Raw genomic sequence first — 20,419 nt, forward strand, 5'->3', positions numbered from 1 at the left:
CAACCTCCACCCACCGAGGATTGGACAGAGGTCAGCGTCTGTCCATCATCATATGAGGGGACTGTGGTGAAAGCTGTGGTTCAGCTGGAGGAGACACTCAGTAAAGAGATGAAGAATCTGGTTGAAGCCGAGCTGAAGAGGGTCCAGCAGTATGCAGTGGATGTGACTCTTGATCCTGATACAGCACATCCTAAACTCATCCTGTCTGATGATGGGAAACAAGTGACTCATGGTGAAGTGAGGAAGAATCTCCCAGACAACCCAGAGAGATTTTCTTGTTATTGTAATGTTTTAGGAAAACAGAGTTTCTCTTCAGGCAGATTTTACTTTGAGGTTCAAGTTAAAGGAAAGACTATATGGGATTTAGGAGTGGTCAGAGAGTCGAGCAACAGAAAGGGAAAAATCACACTGAGTCCTTGGAATGGTTACTGGACGATATGGTTGAGAAATGGAAATGAGTACAAAGCTAATGATGTCCTTCCAGTCCGTCTCTCTCTGAAGTCGCCTCCTCAGAAGGTGGGGGTGTTTGTGGATTATGACGAGGGTCTGGTCTCCTTTTATGACGTAGATGCTGCAGCTCTTATCTACTCCTTTCCTGGCTGCTCCTTCACTGAGAAGCTCTTCCCATTCTTCAGTCCCTGTAATAATGCTGGTGGTAAAAACTCTGCCCCTCTGATCATCTCTCCTGTCAGAGTAAACTAATCACTGATCTCATTTCAGGTATTGATTCATTTTCAATCAAGGGAACAAATGTACATATTCATATATTTTACATCTTATTTTCTACAGAATCTGTTTCCTGTGGTGACTGATTTACACTTTATTGATTGACTGATCAGTAATTATTTGCAAATTGAATCAAACATTATCTTGACATATTTGGTGTCTTTAGAAACTGATTTCTTCTGGAAGTTATAATAAATGTCTGTGGGTTTAACAGAGGTTTAAATAGATATCGTCTACATAACGTGTGTCATGATGCATCAAATTAATGTGTTGATTATGTCATCAGATACACATTTCTTAGTATTTGATGTGCAGCCACAAAAAACATATTGCTGAATATTTCATTGTGTCATGAGGCTTCATTTAAGAGCGAGGCCTATTCCATCCCATAATGTCTCCAGAACACAGTGTGTGTCCTTGTTATACCGCGTATAAAAAGTTAATGGATGTTTCTATCTTGTGTGAAAAGTCTTTTGGATAATTACTGGTCACTTTGGCCATTTTCTATTTGTTTCATGAATTCTGTAAGATGGTTTATGAGTCAAAGAAATGTGTAAATATGTGATTGTAGAATAAAAACTGTAAAATAAAGCAGGTGTTGAACACAAGGCCTGAGTAAGCAGTGAGAACCTGTTTACACACAAGTTGGATTTCAGTCCAGGATGATCTTTATTGTTGAGAATAAAGTTGAACTTTCAGTATTAGTGCCAGACATTAAAAGAATAAATCAGAGATAGAAGTTGTTTTTTGCGTTTTGAGAATAAAGTCAAAAGAAGTGAAAGAATAAATCCAATTTTGAGCGTATTCTAAAGTGACTGGAGGACATGTTTAGTAAGCAGAGCTTTGTCAGCACTGCTGTTCTTTAATAAAAACTGGTCTACACAACAGGATGGGGACATATTCTAATAAAATCTAGTTCAGATATCTAGAAAGTGCTTTCTCACTAGGAAAAATTAAATACAGATATCTGCAATAAATATCCAGTCTAGCTACTAAATATTAAAACAGCCACTTGTACTATTTAAGGATTTAAATGTAGTTTTGACTGATTGAAGTTGTAGATATCTTGAAAAACAATTTCTACAAGTAAGAATGTTATTGTGCATATCTTTAATTACCATTCTAACTAGTTAGAATATCACTTTGACCAGGAGAAATGCTATTATTAATATCTAAAATGTAATTACAGATAGAGTGTGGTTTGATTAAACGTAAAACGGCCTGCTGTAGCACCTGAGACATTCTTCATGTTTTCATCTCTAGTTGTTCTGCAGAGCTTCTTCTAGCTGGTGACGTCTGACAATAACAATAACTTTAGTTTTCTGTGTTGGAAGTTGACATTATTGTTTAAAGCCACATTTAAATGTTGCATAATCTCTCTGAAAGAGTCCAACAATAATTGATTAGTGCAAGGTACTTTCAGCCTGTATAGAGCAGCATATCTCCACCAGACTCCATGTAAATAATCACTACTTTTAGCGTGTATAGAGCAGCATATCTCCACCAGACTCCATGTAAGTAATCACTACTTTGTACTACTTTCGCACTCCCCCCCCCCACAACAACATCCTGACAAGATCAACTAAGTCATTATATACATATATATATATATATATATATATATATATATACATATATAATATAATATATATAATACATTATAAGTACATATAATATCATCTACATATACACACCACATACTAATGTCAGGATCAAAGGTTACCTTCTACCATTCAACTTATTATATATTATTATAATTCTATAATCATATTATTATAGGACTTTAATATAATTATATGATTATATTACTATTATCATATTATTTTTATTATTATATTGATATTATTGTATTAAAATAATATGTTATTGTATTTATATTACTATAATATTGTAATAATATTCATAGAGTGCTTTTTGTCTTATTTCCCATCATTTCTGTTCATGTCTGTAATCTCTCTCTCTCCCTCTGTGTGTGTCTGTGTGTGTGTGTGTGTGTGTGTGTGTGTGTGTGTGTGTCTGTGTGTGTGTGTATCTGTGTGTGTGTGTGTATGTTTGCATCTGTGTGAGTGTGTGTGTGTGTGTGTGTTTGCGTGTATGTCTGTGTGTGTGTATCTGTGTGAGTGTGTGTGTGTGTGTGTGTGTGTGTGTGCGTGTTGTTTATAAAAATGAATCAAAAACTCACATTCATTTTTAATAATGTTTATTATTCAGACGATAGATTATAGATACAGACCAAGATATAATAACACGTTTGAACACAAACAACACTGCAACATACAGCCATTATAAATGCATTAAAGACAATTCATATTCCTTCATAGATAATACACAACATCCCATAATATACACACACACACACACACACACATTAATATAAAAACAATCAGTAATAATCTCTAAGGTGACAGTAACGTTGAAAAGTGAATTCCCAACATGTTAAAATATTAAACCAATATATATTTACACATTCCCCCAACAACAACCTCCTGACAAGATCAACTAACTCAATATATATATATATATATATAGATATATATATATATATATACATATACATATATAATATATATAATACATTATACATATATATCCCCCCCGCACCCCCCCCCCACAACAACATCCTGACAAGACAACTAACTCAATATATACATATATATATATATATATATATATATACATAATATAATACATTATAAGTACATATAATAACATCTACATATACACACCACATACTAATGTCAGGATCAAAGGTTACCTTCTACCTTTCACATCTTATTATAATATTATTATATTATTATAACAGTATTCAATGATATTATCATTATTATCATATTATTTCATTTTCACAATATTATAATTTTATTAAAATAATATATGATTGTATTTATATTAGTATTATATTATTATTAATATTATTCTTATATAATATTCATTGAGCATTTATGTCTTGTTTCCCATCATTTCTGTTCATCTCTCCCTCTGTGTGTGTGTGTGTGTGTGTGTGTGTGTGTGTGTGTGTGTGTGTGTGTGTGTATCTCCTCACAGCGACTACAGCAGCACAGAGCATCAGCAGCAGGACGCTGAGCACTGAGCATCTCACTTTGAAGAAGGTGGAGTAGACCCCAAAGGGCTCCACGTAGACCACCACCGTCCTCTCTGTGGACATGCACTGGAAATCATCAATAACTACACACCAGTACCCCCCCGCGTCCCCCACTGAGACATTAGAGACAACCAGGGTCCTGTTACGATAGTCCCAGCTCACTCTGCTCATGCTCTGACCAAACCCTACATTAAAGACTCTTCCCTCTGTTCGGTCTGACTTGATGAACCAATCATGCCACCTACCCCCCCCCCCTACCTGTGCACCTGAGAGTGACATCATCTCCCTCTGAGAAGAGCTCTACAGCGGGGGGGCCAAATGGGGGACACACCAACAGATGATACACTTGCTCTCTCATAGAGACTTTACAGTAGTACAGACCTGAGTGATTTAACATCAGAGACGAAAACACCAGCGAGTAGTTCTGGTCTACTGAAGGATCAGTTTGGTTCAGGAGTCCTAGGTCAGAGGAGATCCTGTTAGACCAGCGGGGGGGCTGTTCATCAGTGGAGTCAGCGACGGTGCACGGCAACACGGCGGTCTGTCCCTCTGAGCCGTAGATCATCTCAGACGATGGTCTCAACTTTACAGTCCGACTGCTGACACACCGCTGCTGGTCCATCACCAGACATCTGAACCGTCTGAAGTCTGTTACCGTGACGTTGGAAACACGAAGATCTGATGAGTTTGTTACCACTTGGTATCTTCCTCTAACATCGTCCACCACTTGGTATCTTCCTCTAACATCGTCCATCTCTGATGTCGTCTTGTCACCAAAAACTCTGCTCCATGTCTTCTGTTCATATCCAGAGTCCTGTTTGATCCACAGGACGTTGTGATTACCAGCTGGTCCCCTACATGGCAGGTCCACTGTTTCTCCAGGTCTCGCTCTGATCTCTCTCGGTGACCGTGAATCTACTGAAGTACAAACCATGATAGTGATGTTGTTGCCATGGGTTACGGTGCCCTCGGTCCAGCACTCCTCTCGGTACGGGCCGGAGTCGGACTGGGTCAGGTTGAGGATCCTGTAAGAAGAAGTCTCCACATCGCTGACCAGTCGTTGTTTCAGGGGTCCAGGTACTGAGGACTGGTTGGACCAGAGGTCAGAGGTGTTCCACAGGACCAGGTTCTCCCCACCAACAGACCTGGAGATCAGGCAGGAGGTGGTGGTCTTGGGGGGGGTGAAGGTGTAATCTTTATCTCTGATGAAGATGTGTTCTCCTGCGTGGATGCTGCTGATGAGAGAGACCAGCAGGAAGGAGAGCTCTGGGACTGCAGCCATTCTGCTCCGAGGTCCAGGACCACTGACACCGCTGTCAGTCACGTAGCTCAGATACACTCTACACCCCCCCCCCCCCCCCCCACTGACACCTCTCAGATCAGATACACCCCCCCCCCCCCCCCCCCCGCCCCCAATGACACCGCTGTCACTTTTTCCGACTTCTTTATCTCATCATCGGAGAAACTTTGCAGCATCAGCTCTCTGTCTGTGTGTGTGTGTGTGTGTGTGTGTGTGTGTCTGTGTGTGTGTGTGTGTGTGTGCGCGGCTAGCGTTAGCTCGACAGCAGGCATTGGTTGCATGCGTAGATTGCGATAGATTGAGTTCCAGTGAAATGTTATCAGTCCGGTCACCATGGCAACCGTCATCATCTCTTTTCCTGTTTTTACCAACCATGACGTCTTTATCTCCTCATCTCCAGCATCAGCTCTCTACCCAGGGATCAACGTCCTTAATACAGGGGGGGGGGGGGGGGGGCTCACTTTGACTCTAAAGTGGCTACTCTCTCACTTCTCCATCGCTCTATCACACACACACACACACACACACACACACACACCACACACACACACACCTACACACACACACACACACACACACACACACACACACACACACACACTCACCTACACAGACATTTCAGAGCATTTAAAAATGTACATGAAAGTATCGCATTAGTTACTTTCTGAAGTAAATAGTTATCGGTATATAAGTAAATAGGTATCTAATTTCATAATTTGTAACTGAGTATCTAATTTAGTTACTTCTTGGAAGAAGTAACTGTAACTAATTACTTTTTAAAGTAACCTGCCAAACACACACACACACACACACACACACACACACACACAGACATGCACAGACACACACACACGCGCCCACACTCACTCACACATGCACACACTCACTCACACACACACACACTCACTCACACACACACACACTCTCAAACACATGCGCGCACACACACAGAGACACACACACACACACCATGAGATATGGGGGGGGGGGGGGGGTAACCCATATTTTGCCGCATACAAAGCAATTTTTGGGCTCTTTCAGCATCGTTATCCTTCAGGGTTTAGATTAGGATTTGTAATGTGGGGGGGGCTCTCCCTAGGGGGGTCTGGGGGTACACTGAAAAAATAACATGTTGGATTAATTCAATCGTGGACATTGGTTGCACACAGATGTTTTGCTTTGGCAGCAGATTAAACAATTGAGTTAAATTAACACAAGGTATTCATGTTCAATAAACCTGTGTATGTTGTGTTGAGACAGAGTGATTGAAACATGATTGGATAAAGTAATTTGTGCTCTTGGAACATTTTAATCCTTCACAATTTCATCACGTTGTTTCAACACTATTCAATAATTTTTACTCCGATACTATTTGGTCACTTAAATACTACTTTTTTTCATAATATATAGTAGTATATTCTAGTGTAAATTTTTTGACACTAAAACAGATTGTATTGTTCCCTAAAGATGGTTGCCTGTAACCACTAGTAACCTTTCAAAATAAAATGTCTAATTTCACTGCAGTGACAGTAGCTAAAAATTGAACTGACATTACTGTTTTACTGTAAAACAAATCAAGAGTAAACAAGTAATGTCAGTTTTTCAGTGTTTTACCAACTCACAGTCACACAATGGAAATTAGACCTTTTTCTTTTGAAAAAGAGTACAGGCAACCATCTTTGAGAAGAACTATACAAACAAAATGTTCAAGGTCTCTATTGTCAAGAATAAATTAAGTAACAATTATAACTTAACAATTCAATGTAACTATTAAACAGATTTAAAATGCAAAAACATGAGTTACCATTGCCATTCCAGCAATCGTTTATTTTAATGTCTAATACCTTTCTATTAACTCTCTTAACCCTTGTGTTGTCTTCACTTTCGGGACCCTCTCGTGTCCCTCGGGTCAAATTGACCCGTGACTTATTTGGGGTTTTAAAAACAATTCTCAAAATAAAAGCTACCTTCATAATCCATTAACAAATATATTCTCTCAATTTCAAACAATTGAGATAACATATTTATGTTTAGGGAATGCAATCCGTCTCTAGAACACAATTAAAAATGCAAGTTTTTGTCATAAAGTTACAATTCATGTTAAAAATCCACTATGGAAAAAACACAAGTGGTCATATCCAGAACAGTGTTCTGAATTGAGTCAGGAATACATGTTTATTACAGAAAATAAGGTAAGGCCATTGATTTTCAGGTAGAAAAAATGTAACTTGTACCATTTTTCTTCTTTTGACCCGAATACCAGACAAGGGTTAATCATTAAAATGACCCATTTTTACCAGTTGAATTTGCAGTTGCAAAACCTTTATTCAAGAGCCCAAACTTCCAACACTCAAAGAATCTGGTCATTAACTAACATTCAAGGTTTAAGTGTCACTTACAGACACAGGTACATATTTCCAAACTGTTACGCGGCCTTCAGCCCGGCCATGAGTTGACCCTGTACATAATGTAATGGGAAAATTACATACACTCACCGGCCACTTTATTAGGTACCCCATGCTAGTAACGGGTTGGACCCCCTTTTGCCTTCAGAACTGCCTCAGTTCTTGGTGGCATAGATTCAACAAGGTGCTGGAAGCATTCCTCAGGGAGTTTGGTCCATGTTGACATGATGGCATCACACAGTTGCCGCAGATTTGTCGGCTGCACATCCATGATGCGAATCTCCCGTTCCACCACATCCCAAAGATGCTCTATTGGATTGAGATCTGGTGACTGTGGAGGCCATTTGAGTACAGCCAACTCATTGTCATGTTCAAGAAACCAGTCTGTGATGATTCCAGCTTTATGACATGGCGCATTATCCTGCTGAAAGTAGCCATCAGAAGTTGGGTACATTATGGTCATAAAGGGATGGACATGGTCAGCAACAATACTCAGGTAGGCTGTGGCGTTGCAACGATGCTCAATTGGTACCAAGGGGCCCAAAGAGTGCCAAGAAAATATTCCCCACACCATGACACCACCACCACCAGCCTGAACCGTTGATACAAGGCAGGATGGATCCATGCTTTCATGTTGTAGACGCCAAATTCTGACCCTACCATCCGACTGTCGCAGCAGAAATCGAGACTCATCAGACCAGGCAACGTTTTTCCAATCTTCTATTGTCCAATTTCGATGAGCTTGTGCAAATTGTAGTCTCAGTTTCCTGTTCTTAGCTGAAAGGAGTGGCACCCGATGTGGTCTTCTGCTGCTGTAGCCCATCTGCCTCAAAGTTCGACGCACTGTGCGTTCAGAGATGCTCTTCTGCCCACCTTGGTTGTAACGGGTGGTTATTTGAGTCACTGTTGCCCTTCTATCAGCTCGAACCAGTCTGGCCATTCTCCTCTGACCTCTGGCATCAACAAGGCATTTCCGCCCACAGAACTGCCGCTCACTGGATGTTTTTTCTTTTTCGGACCATTCTCTGTAAACCCTAGAGATGGTTGTGCGTGAAAATCCCAGTAGATTAGCAGTTTCTGAAATACTCAGACCAGCCCTTCTGGCACCAACAATCATGCCACGTTCAAAGTCACTCAAATCACCTTTCTTCCCCATACTGATGCTCGGTTTGAACTGCAGGAGATTCTCTTGACCATGTCTACATGCCTAAATGCACTGAGTTGCCGCCATGTGATTGGCTGCTTAGAAATTAAGTGTTAACAAGCAGTTGGACAGGTGTACCTAATAAAGTGGCCGGTGAGTGTATATTACATATTATTTTGTAGTTTTTCCGTTTTTGTTTTTTGTAACCGTTAAATAATTTATTTTGAATGTGTTCAGTGTTACAGTAAAAATGCAGTTTTTTAAAATCTGTTGACCTGCTTTAATTCTATTGGTTGCTGTTAACTTCCCGTCCAATCAGCTGTCGATGTGAGGGCAGAGGGGCGGGCCTTCGGCGGTGACGAGGAGAACGACCGTTATCCGTGATGAAGAGAATCAGTTATCTCTACCAGACGCTGACTCTGAAACGGACAGAAGGTAAACATTCATTCATTCATTCATTTCCATATGTAAACATATGGAAAACATACATATGTGTGTGTGTGTGTGTTAATATTGTTTTACATCCATACAGTTTGTAAAAGTTATGATACCAACGGCTGTTAGCATCGTTAGCCCGCAAGTATCGTTAGCATCGTTAGCAGTTAGTGTAGCGCAAGCTAAAGTCCTTGTGGAGGGTGACCAGATGTCCCCGGTTTCCGGAAACAGTCCCCGGTTTTGGTGACCTGTCCCCGGAAATGTCCCCGGTGTTCACTGTGACTGACAGACCTAAAATAGGAATGAAAGAAACAAAACACTGACCCAACTGACCTAACTGGCTCTATTAGCCTACAAGCTAGCACTAGCTTGTAGGCTAATAGAGCCAGTTAGTAGTTGTTTTAAGTGAGTGAATGAAACCATAGACAGTTAAAGAAGTGGACCAACAGGTCCCGTTGCTCTGGACGGAGACCAGTGAAGTCTATTAGAAGCTCTTTCCCGGTGATGCTGAGCGTTACTGCGCAGTCTCCAACTGAGCTTGACGATGTAAATGTGACGTGAGCAACCTGTCTGAAAGTTGTAGCGGTACGTACGTAATTACTGCTAACTAACATGCTAGTTAACATTAACATAGGCACAGGCTAATTACTGCTAACTAACATGCTAGTTAACATTAACAGTCACAGGCTAATTACTGCTAACTAACTTGCTAGTTAACATTAACATAGGCACAGGCTAATTACTGCTAACTAACATGCTAGTTAAAATTAACATAGGCACAGGCTAATTACTGCTAACTAACATGTTAGTTAACATTAAAATAGGCACAGGCTAATTACTGCTAACTAACATGCTAGTTAAAATTAACATAGACACAGGCTAATTACGGCTAATTAACATGCTAGTTAACATTAACATAGGCACAGGCTAATTACTGCTAACTAACATGCTAGTTAAAATTAACTGACACCGGCTAATTACTGCTAACTAACATGTTAGTTAACATTAAAATAGGCACAGGCTAATTACTGCTAACTAACATGCTAGTTAAAATTAACAGACACCGGCTAATTACTGCTAACTAACATGCTAGTTAAAATTAACATAGACACAGGCTAATTACTGCTAATTAACATGCTAGTTAACATTAACATAGGCACAGGCTAATTACTGCTAACTAACATGGTAGTTAACATTAACATAAAAGAGTTAATCAACATTGTATCGTCTTATAGTCTAAGACAGCGGGGGGCAGAAGGTTACGTCCTGGTATGAAGCAAAAGGTTTCTTTCTATATGTGAGATGCCAGACTTGACCTAATCATTTCTTTAGAGGGGGGGGGGACAATATGGCCGTCCTGATCTACTCTTCACTGAGACAACAGATGATAATTAAACAGCTTGATATGGAGCATTCACCACTGAATTAAATCAAATCTTCTCTACCCGACTGCAGCATACTTTAGCATAAATACATTGTTTTTAACTTTTCATAACTCAACACTGTCAACAGGCTTATCTGCTAACGTTAGCTACCGACAGTTACCTTGGAACAATCCAGCAAATAGACCGAGCTTTAATGCGTTACCTGAAATATATCTTAAAATAAACAAACAATTGCTGATTTTTATGTTTCTGAAATGTGATCATTTGAAGCTTTTCTGTGTCGTACGTTAGGGAAAGAGATATGAATCCCAATTACTTTGGTTTCTATTGAAATCAGGATTATTTAACAGGATTCCTTGTTGTCTCTTAGAAAGATGTTTTCATTTATTAAAGTTAAAAACAGCTTTAAATGGGATTTTTTTTGTTTTGTTCTTTTACTGTAGAGGAAACGCTCTGGCTTGTTTGTTTTCTTTAAACCAATCAGAATAGTCGTGGGTGGGGCTAAACTCTGGATGCAACAACTTTGGCTCTGCTACATAGTCTCAGGAAGGAACTGTTCACCCTGATAGAAGAAACACATGTGCATGTTGACAGAGAGCAGACACACACACACACACACTCTATTTCAATGTGCTGCATTCATGGCTTATCAGTCTGTGTAACATTACTTCGTCCTCAGCAATCCTGCTCCAATCACTCCCAAAACATCCCAGTTAGATATAAGATGGCTAACGTTAACATATTCTTTGGGAATCTTTACAGTGATTCCCTTAAAGAAGCGACCAGGCCGGCCTTGTTGCACCATCAAAACATCTTTCTGAACTTTCCATTTTCACACAGGAACATCTGGAGATGTTCTGCTAAATGAGGTGTGGTTGGTCCAGGCTACTGTGCATGTAGCTTGTAGCTCCAGTTAATAACTTTTGGGCCTTACATTTTAGTAGTTCTTTCAGTCTGAATGCAGGAGATACTTGAACCTCTGGAGTCCTATGGATTGGTCCCCTCATCAGCCCTTGCATTTTCTCCAGAATATTTTTATTTAATCTAGTAAAACACTAGAATTCACTCACACCTCCCATTAGTTCTTCTTACCCTTGTAATATTATCTCTGCATGTCTCCCCCCCCTCCTTGGGTCTACCAGAAGCACCTTCAGAAGACGGCAAGCTGGCGACCAAAGCAGGAAAGGAATGCAAGAAGGAGGAGGAAGAGGAGTATGTGGTGGAGAAGGTTTTGGACCGCAGAGTGGTGGAGGGAAGAGTAGAGTTTCTGCTGAAATGGAAGGGCTTCTCGGAGTAAGTATGAGTCTAGAATATTAATACTTGGTGTCCTTGGTCTGTGTGATATATATACACTGTGTGTATATATATCATTATCATATAACTCAATGCATTTCCTTTATTTTCATGACTATTTACATTGTAGATTATCACTGAAGGCATCAAAACTATGAATGAACACACGTGGAATTCTGAAAAGTGTGAAATAACTGAAAACATGTCTTATATTCTAGTTTCCTCAAAGTACCCCCCTTTACTGTGATTACTGCTTTGCACACTCTTGGCATTCTCTTGAATGGTAGTCACCTGAAATGGTTTCCCAACAGTCTTGAAGGAGTTCCCAGAATGCTCAGCACTTGTTGGCCCTTTTCCCTTCACTCTGCGGTCCAGCTCTCCCCAAACAATCTGGATTGGGTTCAGGTCCGGTGACTGTGGAAGCGCAGCACTCTATCACTCTCCTTCTTGGTCAAATAGCCCCTACACAGCCTGGAGGAGTGTTTGGAGTCATTGTCCTGTTGAAAAATGAATGATGGTCCATCTAAACGCAAACCAGATGGGATGGAATGTTGCTGCAGGATGCTGTGGTAGCCATGATGGTTCAGTATGCCTTCAATTTTGAATAAATCCCCGACAGTGTCACCAGCAAAGCACCCCACACCATCACACCTCCTCCTCCATGCTTCACGGTGGGAACCAGGCATGTAGAACCCATCCGGTCACCTTTTCTCTGTCGCACAAAGACACAGCGGTTGGAACCAAAGATCTCAAACTTGGACTCATCAGACCAAAGCCCAGATTTCCACTGGTCTAATGTCCATTCCTTGTGTTTCTTGGCCCAAACAAATCTATTCTGCTTGTTGTGTCTCCTTAGCAGTGGTTTCCTAGCTACTATTTGACCATGAAGGCCTGATTCAGTCTCCTCTTAACAGTTGTTCTAGAGATATGCCTGCTGCTAGAACTCTGTGTGGTATTCATCTGGTCTCTAATCTGAGCTGCTGTTAACTTGTGATTTCTGAGGCTGGGGACTCAGATGAACTTATCCTCAGCAGCAGAGGTGACTCTTGGTCTTCCTTTCCTGGGGCGGTCCTCATGTGTGCCAGTTTCGTTGTAGCGCTTGATGGTTTTAGCCGCTGCACTTGGGGACACATTGAAATTTTCCGGACTGACTGACCTTCATTTCTTAAAGTAATGATGGCCACTCATTTCTCTTCACTTAGCTGATTGGTTCATGCCATAATATGAATTGTAACAGTTGTCCAATAGGGCTGTCGGCTGTGTATCAACCTGACTTCTGCACAACACAACTGATGGTCCCAACTTCATTAATAAGGCAAGAAAATCCTCTAATTAACTCTGAAAATGCCCACCTGTGAAGTGGAAACCATTTCAGGTGACTACCTCATGAAGTTTATTGAGAGAACACCAAGAGTTTGCAGCACTATCAAAAAGCAAAGGGGGGCTACTTTGAAGAAACTAGAATATAAGACATGTTTTCAGTTATTTCACAGTTTTTTGTTAAGTACATAATGCCACATGTGTTCATTCATAGTTGTGAGGCCTTCAGTGATAATCTACAATGTAAATAGTCATGAAAATAAAGGAAACGCATTGAATGAGAAGGTGTGTTCAAACTTTTGGCCTGTACTGTATATGTGTGTGTATGCAAATAATCTACAGCATAGATTGCAGCATTGTATCATGCCCTCAAAGTTGACATAAGTTGCAGACCCACAAATAACCTTACAAGATGGCAATAGAAAAAAGGAATAATAGGAATGACAATTAGAGTGAGAATGGATTGTCTGAAAACAAAGTGTGAGGAGATGTTCTTCTGTCTGCACTCACCTTTCCAGTGAGGATAACACATGGGAGCCGCAAGACAACCTGGACCTGGACCTTATCACCGAGTACCTGCAGAAACACAAGGAGACGGAGGAGAAGAAGAAGAAGGAGGGCAAGAGGAAAGGTGTCAGGGAGGAGGAGGTGAGTGAAGAAAAGAGGGTACTCCAGACTGAAGAGTCCCAAAAATCTAATCTCAATATTAATGAATGCACACAGAGGGTTTCACAAATGTCTTTAAGGATTATATATAAATGACTCTCGTCATTACAATATGCACGTGCATATTACATACATACATACATACATACATACATACATGCAAAATAGGAAGGCTAGGCAATTCCAGTTGCTTCGGCGAAAGAGAGCGGATGACAGTTGGCTTGAGTCCAGTAGAGCAGACGGCTCTGCAGAGTCGCGTAATTACGACTTCATGACTTTTCATGAACAGCTGAAGGAGCGGCGGTGTACATAGCAGAAACCCTGTTGTGCGTCTGCCCTATACCGTGGCGGGCCGCCATCAACATATCAACACTAAAAGACGGCGGCTGTGGATCAGTGGTAGAGCGGTCGCCTGCCAATTGGAAGGATGGTGCATGGACTGCAATTCCTGCAGTCCTATGTCAAAGTCAAAAACACTGAACACTGAGTACGGGGTGTACTTGTACAGCAGCCTCGGCCCCAGTGTACTTGTGTGTGTGAATGGTGAATGGTTCTTGTATTATGTAGAAGAACTTTGAGTAGTCGTTGACACTAGAAAAGTGCTATAGAGAACAGTCCATTTATCGTTTTAGTCCAAAGAGAACTTGGGTATGTTAGCCGAGTTTTAGTCAAACCATTTTTGTCTTTTTTTAAATATTATTTAGACAGACACATGTTAAATAAGAGCCAGGGCTCCTGGGCTCTACAACACGTTGTTGTGCGGCTCAAGCAGAGGGACCGCAGAGTTAGCGAACGTTAACTTTTCCCTGACAACGGAGTTGGATTTGCCTTTTTTGCGGACCAGACACTGCTCTGGCTGCTCTCCTCCTAACATCTTTACTCGTGCTGAGTTTTTAAATTCCACTGGATGCCCCCCTGACTGCTGAGAGGTTTTATGGCTTCGGGAAGGGCAGATGTGCGCATGCGTGTGTCATTCACAACACAAGACAAAAAAAGAGTGTTCTTCAATACAGAACATTTTTTTCTCGATTATAATATATTTGTATTTTATTTGACTCGTTGGAGTCAAAATCTAAATTAAAATCAGAATTCAATTAATTGCAAACATATCCTTTGGGAATCTTTACAGTTATTCCCTTAAAGAAGCGACCAGGCCGGCCTTGTTGCCCCATTAAAACGTCTTTCTGAACTTTCCATTTTCACACAGGAACATCTGGAGATGTTCTGCTAAATGAAGTGTGGTTGATCCAGACTACTGTGCATGTAGCTTGTAGCTCCAGTTAATGACTTTTGGGCCTTACATTTTAGTAGTTCTTCCAGTCTGAATGCAGGAGATACTTGACACTCTGGAGTCCTATGGATTGGTCCCTCATCAGCCCTTTCATTTTCTCCATTCAAACAGAAGATTTTAATCTAGTAAAACACGGTCAACTACAACTCAGTCACACCTCCCATTAGTTCTTCTAACCCTTGTATAATTATCTCTGCATGCCCCCCCCCCCCTTGGGTCTACTAAAGGCATCTTCAGCAGACGGCAAGCTGGCGACCAGAGCAGGAAAGAAGGGCGAGGAGGAGGTGGAAGAGGAAGATGAGGAGTATGTGGTGGAGAAGGTTTTGGACCGCAGAGTGGTGAAGGGAAGAGTAGAGTTTCTGCTGAAATGGAAGGGCTTCTCAGAGTAAGTATGAGTCTAGAATATTAATGCTTGGTGTTCTTGGTCCTGAGATATATAATATATTTACATATTGCAAATAAGTGTCAGCATGGTATCATGCCTTCAAAGTTGAAGGTTTGGTATTTTGACACTATGTTGCAGACCCACAAATAACCTTACAAGATGGCAATAGAAAAAAGGAATAATAGGAATGATAATTAGAGTGAGAATTGTCTAAAAACAAAGTGTGAGGAGATGTTCTTCTGTCTGCACTCACCTTTCCAGTGAGGAGAACACATGGGAGCCGCAAGAAAACCTGGACCTGGACCTTATCACCGAGTACCTGCAGAAACACAAGGAAACGGAGGAGAAGAAGAAGAAGAAGAAGAAAAAGAAGGAGGGCAAGAGGAAAGGTGTCAGGGAGGAGAAGGTGAGTGAAGGAAAGAGGGTACTCCAGACTGAAGATTCACATAAATCTAATCTCAATATTAATGAATGCACACAGAGGGTTTAACAAATGTCTTTTTGGATTTATATATTATACCGTAATTCCAAAAAAAAAACGGTAGTCAATTAAACTGCGGCCCTCTGATAGTGGTCGGGGGGGCAACACGGATAAATAAAGGCCGGGAAAAATCAGTGTGGATAATCTCCTCGGTGCCTTTCATATAATGTGCAGTCACATTATCGTAATGTACATTTCTACTAATTAACTTAACAGATTCAACAATATATTCATGCTTTGTTTTCTGGATTATGGTTGTAATGTAGAGTATATTTTTTGTGATCAAATTTAGATTTTTGATCTAATTAAGAAACAAAGCGTGCCAATCAATCCCCTGAGTCTGAGAGGCTGATGACCCCTAGTCAGACACTCCCACAAAGAAAAGTTTCCAGCACTACCAATCCAGACCATCCCCGGTTGTTCCTGCCTGGCTCAAGGCCGCTAACAAAAAGGCCAGACAGATATATCAATCCAAACTTTATTAACACACACACACACACACAGAGCGTAACCATGGTAATGCAGCAGGGGAACTTAGACACAGACATGCTGTAAAACGATGCTTCTGGTTTTACTTAGCTCGCTCCACCATGGCACCTTACTAACTCACTCACTCTGTCTGTGATATACAAACGCAGATCAATGGACATTCATGTATTGTTGGGGGGTGTATCAGGCCACCCCCCTTTCGACCAATCATTACATCTTTGTATGCAAAGCCATTACATACAGTTGTGTTCAGAATAACAGCTGTTTTAAAGAAGTGAATAATGATCAAAATCCTTAGAATAGCTTTTAATTCCATAATACCAATGCATTGGGAACACTGCCCATTCATTCCAAATCAGAACATCACCAACATTGATCAAGTCTGTGTTCTACCTTTACAGGAAATTAAGAAAAAGGAATATTAGCAGTATTTGCATTTTTCTTTACAAACTCAAATGTTTACTGTATAAACTGAAAAATGTGTCAGGGTTTGAATCCCTGCACTAATATTTAGTTGCATAACCATTATTTCTGAGAACTGCTTCATATCTGTTGCATGGAGTCACCTGTGATCAGGTATTCCAGCCCAGGACCATTGAACTACATCCCATAATTCCTCTGCATTACTGGGTCTGGACTCAGAAACGGCATTTATGATGTCACCCTACAAGTGTTCTTGGGATTGAGGTCGGGGGTGGGCTGGCCGCTCCATAACATCCATCTGGTTCATCTGGAACCAAGACTTTGCTCCTTCCTGGTGTGTTTGGGTCCTTGTCTTGTTGAAAGACCCGTTTCAAAGGCATTTCCTCTTCAGCATAAGGCAAAATGACCTCTCAAGTATTCTGATGTATTGGAACTGATCCATGATCCCTGGTACGTGATAAACAGGCCCAACACCACAGTATGAGAAACACCCATAACCAGCATGCTTTACTGTCTTCATAGTGGACTGGGGCTTGATTTCAGTGCAGGGGGGGTCGGAGGAATTTGAAATGATTTGGCAGAGCAGCTTATAATCTTCTGCACTTTTTATATGTTTCCCCTCTCATATCAACTTTTTAATCAAAGTCCTTGTTCCTCAGAGCAATGTCTGGAACGAGCCATTTTGCTGAGTATTTTTCAGTGTGTGTACAAAATGTACTGTACATCAAAGCTATTTTTTAAACATCCATGACCACGACATATGCGCCTGGGTTTGTCAGTTTGTTGAGGCGTCAGTGATGCTCAGCAGTTTATTCCAGAGCAGAAAATGCTTGAGGAAATGTAGATTGTGTGGACAATACCACATTACACTACCATATTACTTACTTACACAATACTGTGGCTATAGAAGTTTGATTTAGCAAAAAAAACCAAACAAAAGGTAAAAGGTCAACTGGTGGACCTCATTGCTAATGCCTATCAGGGACAATGGTTCCAATTTACTTTACTGGAGTAGAGCTGTTCAGGCAACATGAAGACAACACAGTAACCCTACAGATAACAGTGAAAGCTAAAAATCTGTGGGAAAATGTTACATTTACAACTTCCCAGCACTAAAATCCCGGATGATCCCCATTTGTTACCGGCTGGCTAAAGGCTGGCAACAAAATGGAGGCCACACATAAATGATCAAAAGTAGTTTATTATCACAACTAACCAACAATGGATGCATGGATTCCCATAATGCAACTCCATAATAGTGATGTTGGCAGATAATTAACCCTCATGTCGTCATCGGGTCAAAATGACATGTTGTCCTACATCAGTGTGCTTTTTAATTACCCAAATAACATGATTGATTCCACAAACGCTCTTGCCAAGTACAAATCTCTACTTTCATTAATTTGGGGTGTATTATTCAATTATATAGCATTTGGAGAAAACGTTGAAGTGTTTTTAAATAGTTTTGAGTAAAAGTTGAAATATTCCAGTCTGTGATTATCATCAACATCCATTCCTTTAAGTTTATTCTACAATAATTCCTATTTATGCTTTTCTCACTCAAACATTAGGTATAATTCCTATACATGAGGTTTATTGACATAAATTCCAAAAATAAAACTGTAAAAGTAAAAGTTAATAAGTTGGTGTAATGTATTGTTAAATGTCAAAAAAGTGACAAAAATGAAGAAAAATTTAAAACATTCATACAAAGCCTCAACAAAAAAGTGTTAATTTTCAATTTTAAACGGGGGAAGACAACACAAGGGTTAAGAAAAGTATTGCGTCAGTCAAACAATGTTCATAGACATGCTCTAAATGTGGTTTTCTAGTTAAGATAGAGCTCTACGCATGGCACCTCACTAACTCACTCTCTTGGTTTTTTCTCTGTTGATAGAAACGGAGAGGAAGAGGAGTCAGACGTCACCGCTGTCAGCACTGTGACAAATCCTTCACAACATCAGGAAATTTAAAGATTCATCAGAGAGTCTCACACTGGAGAGAAGCCGTACAGCTGTGATCAATGTGGGGAAACATTTTCTCGTAGTGGTAGCTTAAAAACTCACCAGCGCATTCACACTGGAGAGAAGCCGTACAGCTGTGAACAATGTGGGGGAAACCTTTTTCAGAGGGGAACACCTTAAAACTCACCAGCGCATTCACACTGGAGAGAAGCCTACAGCTGTGAACAATGTGGGGAGGAAACATTTTTCTCGTAGTGGTAGCCTTAAAACTCACCAGCGCATTCACACTGGAGAGAAGCCGTACAGCTGTGAACAATGTGGGGAAACCTTTTCTCAGAGGGGAAGTGTGATAAACTCTAAAATCACCAGCGCATTCACACTGGAGAGAAGCCGTACAGCTGTGAAACAATGTGGGGAAACCTTTCTCATAGTGGTAGCTTAATACTCACCGGGCACTCACACTGGAGAGAAGCCGTACTTGTGTGAACAATGTGGGGAAACTTTTCTCAGAGGGGACCCTTAAAACTCACCAGCGCACGCACACTGGAGAGAAGCCGTACAGCTGTGTACTGGGGGGAAACTTTTCTCATAGGGGTAGCCTGATCTCACCGGCGCACTCACACTGGAGAGAAGCCGTACTGGTGTGAACAATGTGGGAAACCTTTTTCAGAGTAGTACCTTAAAACTCACCAGCGTATTCACAATGGAGAGAAGCCGTACAGCTTTGAACAATGTGGGTGCAACGTTTTCTCAGAGTAGTAACCTTAAAAGACACCAGCGCATTCACACTGCCTCTTGTGACATGTTCAGAGCCAAGCTGTTTCCTCCTCCTCATGCCCTGATAGCTGTGTTGTATATTCTGATCTTCTCTCCACATTGAAGGCTGACTAGCAGTAACTTATCTTCTGAGCAGCATGTATGTTATTGTTGAATCAGCTGGCATGTTTCTGCCTTTCTTCAGAACCCTTCCATTTAGGCACCAGAATCGGTGCCTGAACCCATAATTTTAAAAATATATTTTTTAAATGTATATGTAAAAAAAAAAAAAAAAAGGGAGCACAAAAAGACAGTAAGCAACATTTAAGAATGGCTTGTTTATTTCTATATGGTCCAAATTAAATGTAAAAAAAAATGTAATAATAATCCAGTAAATTGCTGCTAAATGACAAAAAACAACACTAGATGGAAAAAGGCAGCGCTGGTATTTCAGTAGCACCGAAATGGAGGCCCCAAAATCCCCGTTAATATTCGGTCCGACCGGGTCTAAGGCACCGGTGCCGTACTAGGATGAAGGCCCAAAGGAGAAACATTAAGACGTTTAAAGACATGTTTGAAACTTTTTTTATTTTGGTTTTATTTTGTAAAAACTTTCTTCTCATCTCTAGAAACATACACAATTTTTTTGGGTGACAAGATGTCAGTGTAATTTTTTCAAAACACTTAATTAATTTTTATACGTTTTGGTATAATTTCTAACATCGTTTCTTGTAATATTCCGATATTTTCCAGTTAGGCCTGACTTGTTTTTCTGTCACATATAGAATCACAGTATTTATCTTCTTTCTTTCCTTTTAATAATCATACTTTAATGTCACTCGATCACTTTGTT

General features: G+C 40.5%; 1 protein-coding gene across 1 annotated transcript; it reads left to right on the plus strand.

The window, feature by feature from the left end:
• The first annotated feature begins 22 nt into the window (after positions 1 to 22).
• On the plus strand, positions 23 to 1,174 carry LOC116686233 (E3 ubiquitin-protein ligase TRIM21-like). Its single transcript, XM_032511206.1, has 2 exons — positions 23 to 804; positions 943 to 1,174. Exon 1 carries the CDS (start codon positions 109 to 111, stop codon positions 700 to 702), a length of 594 nt encoding a protein of 197 aa, XP_032367097.1. The 5' UTR covers positions 23 to 108; the 3' UTR covers positions 703 to 804; positions 943 to 1,174.
• The last annotated feature ends 19,245 nt before the right edge of the window (positions 1,175 to 20,419 follow it).

Source organism: Etheostoma spectabile, unplaced genomic scaffold (assembly GCF_008692095.1).
Source record: "Etheostoma spectabile isolate EspeVRDwgs_2016 unplaced genomic scaffold, UIUC_Espe_1.0 scaffold337, whole genome shotgun sequence".
NCBI classification, from domain to species: Eukaryota; Metazoa; Chordata; class Actinopteri; order Perciformes; family Percidae; genus Etheostoma; species Etheostoma spectabile.

Bases quoted from the DNA above. Each gene is read 5' to 3' on its own strand.
- LOC116686233 (XM_032511206.1), top strand. From the start codon at position 109: ATGAAGAATCTGGTTGAAGCCGAGCTGAAGAGGGTCCAGCAGTATGCA.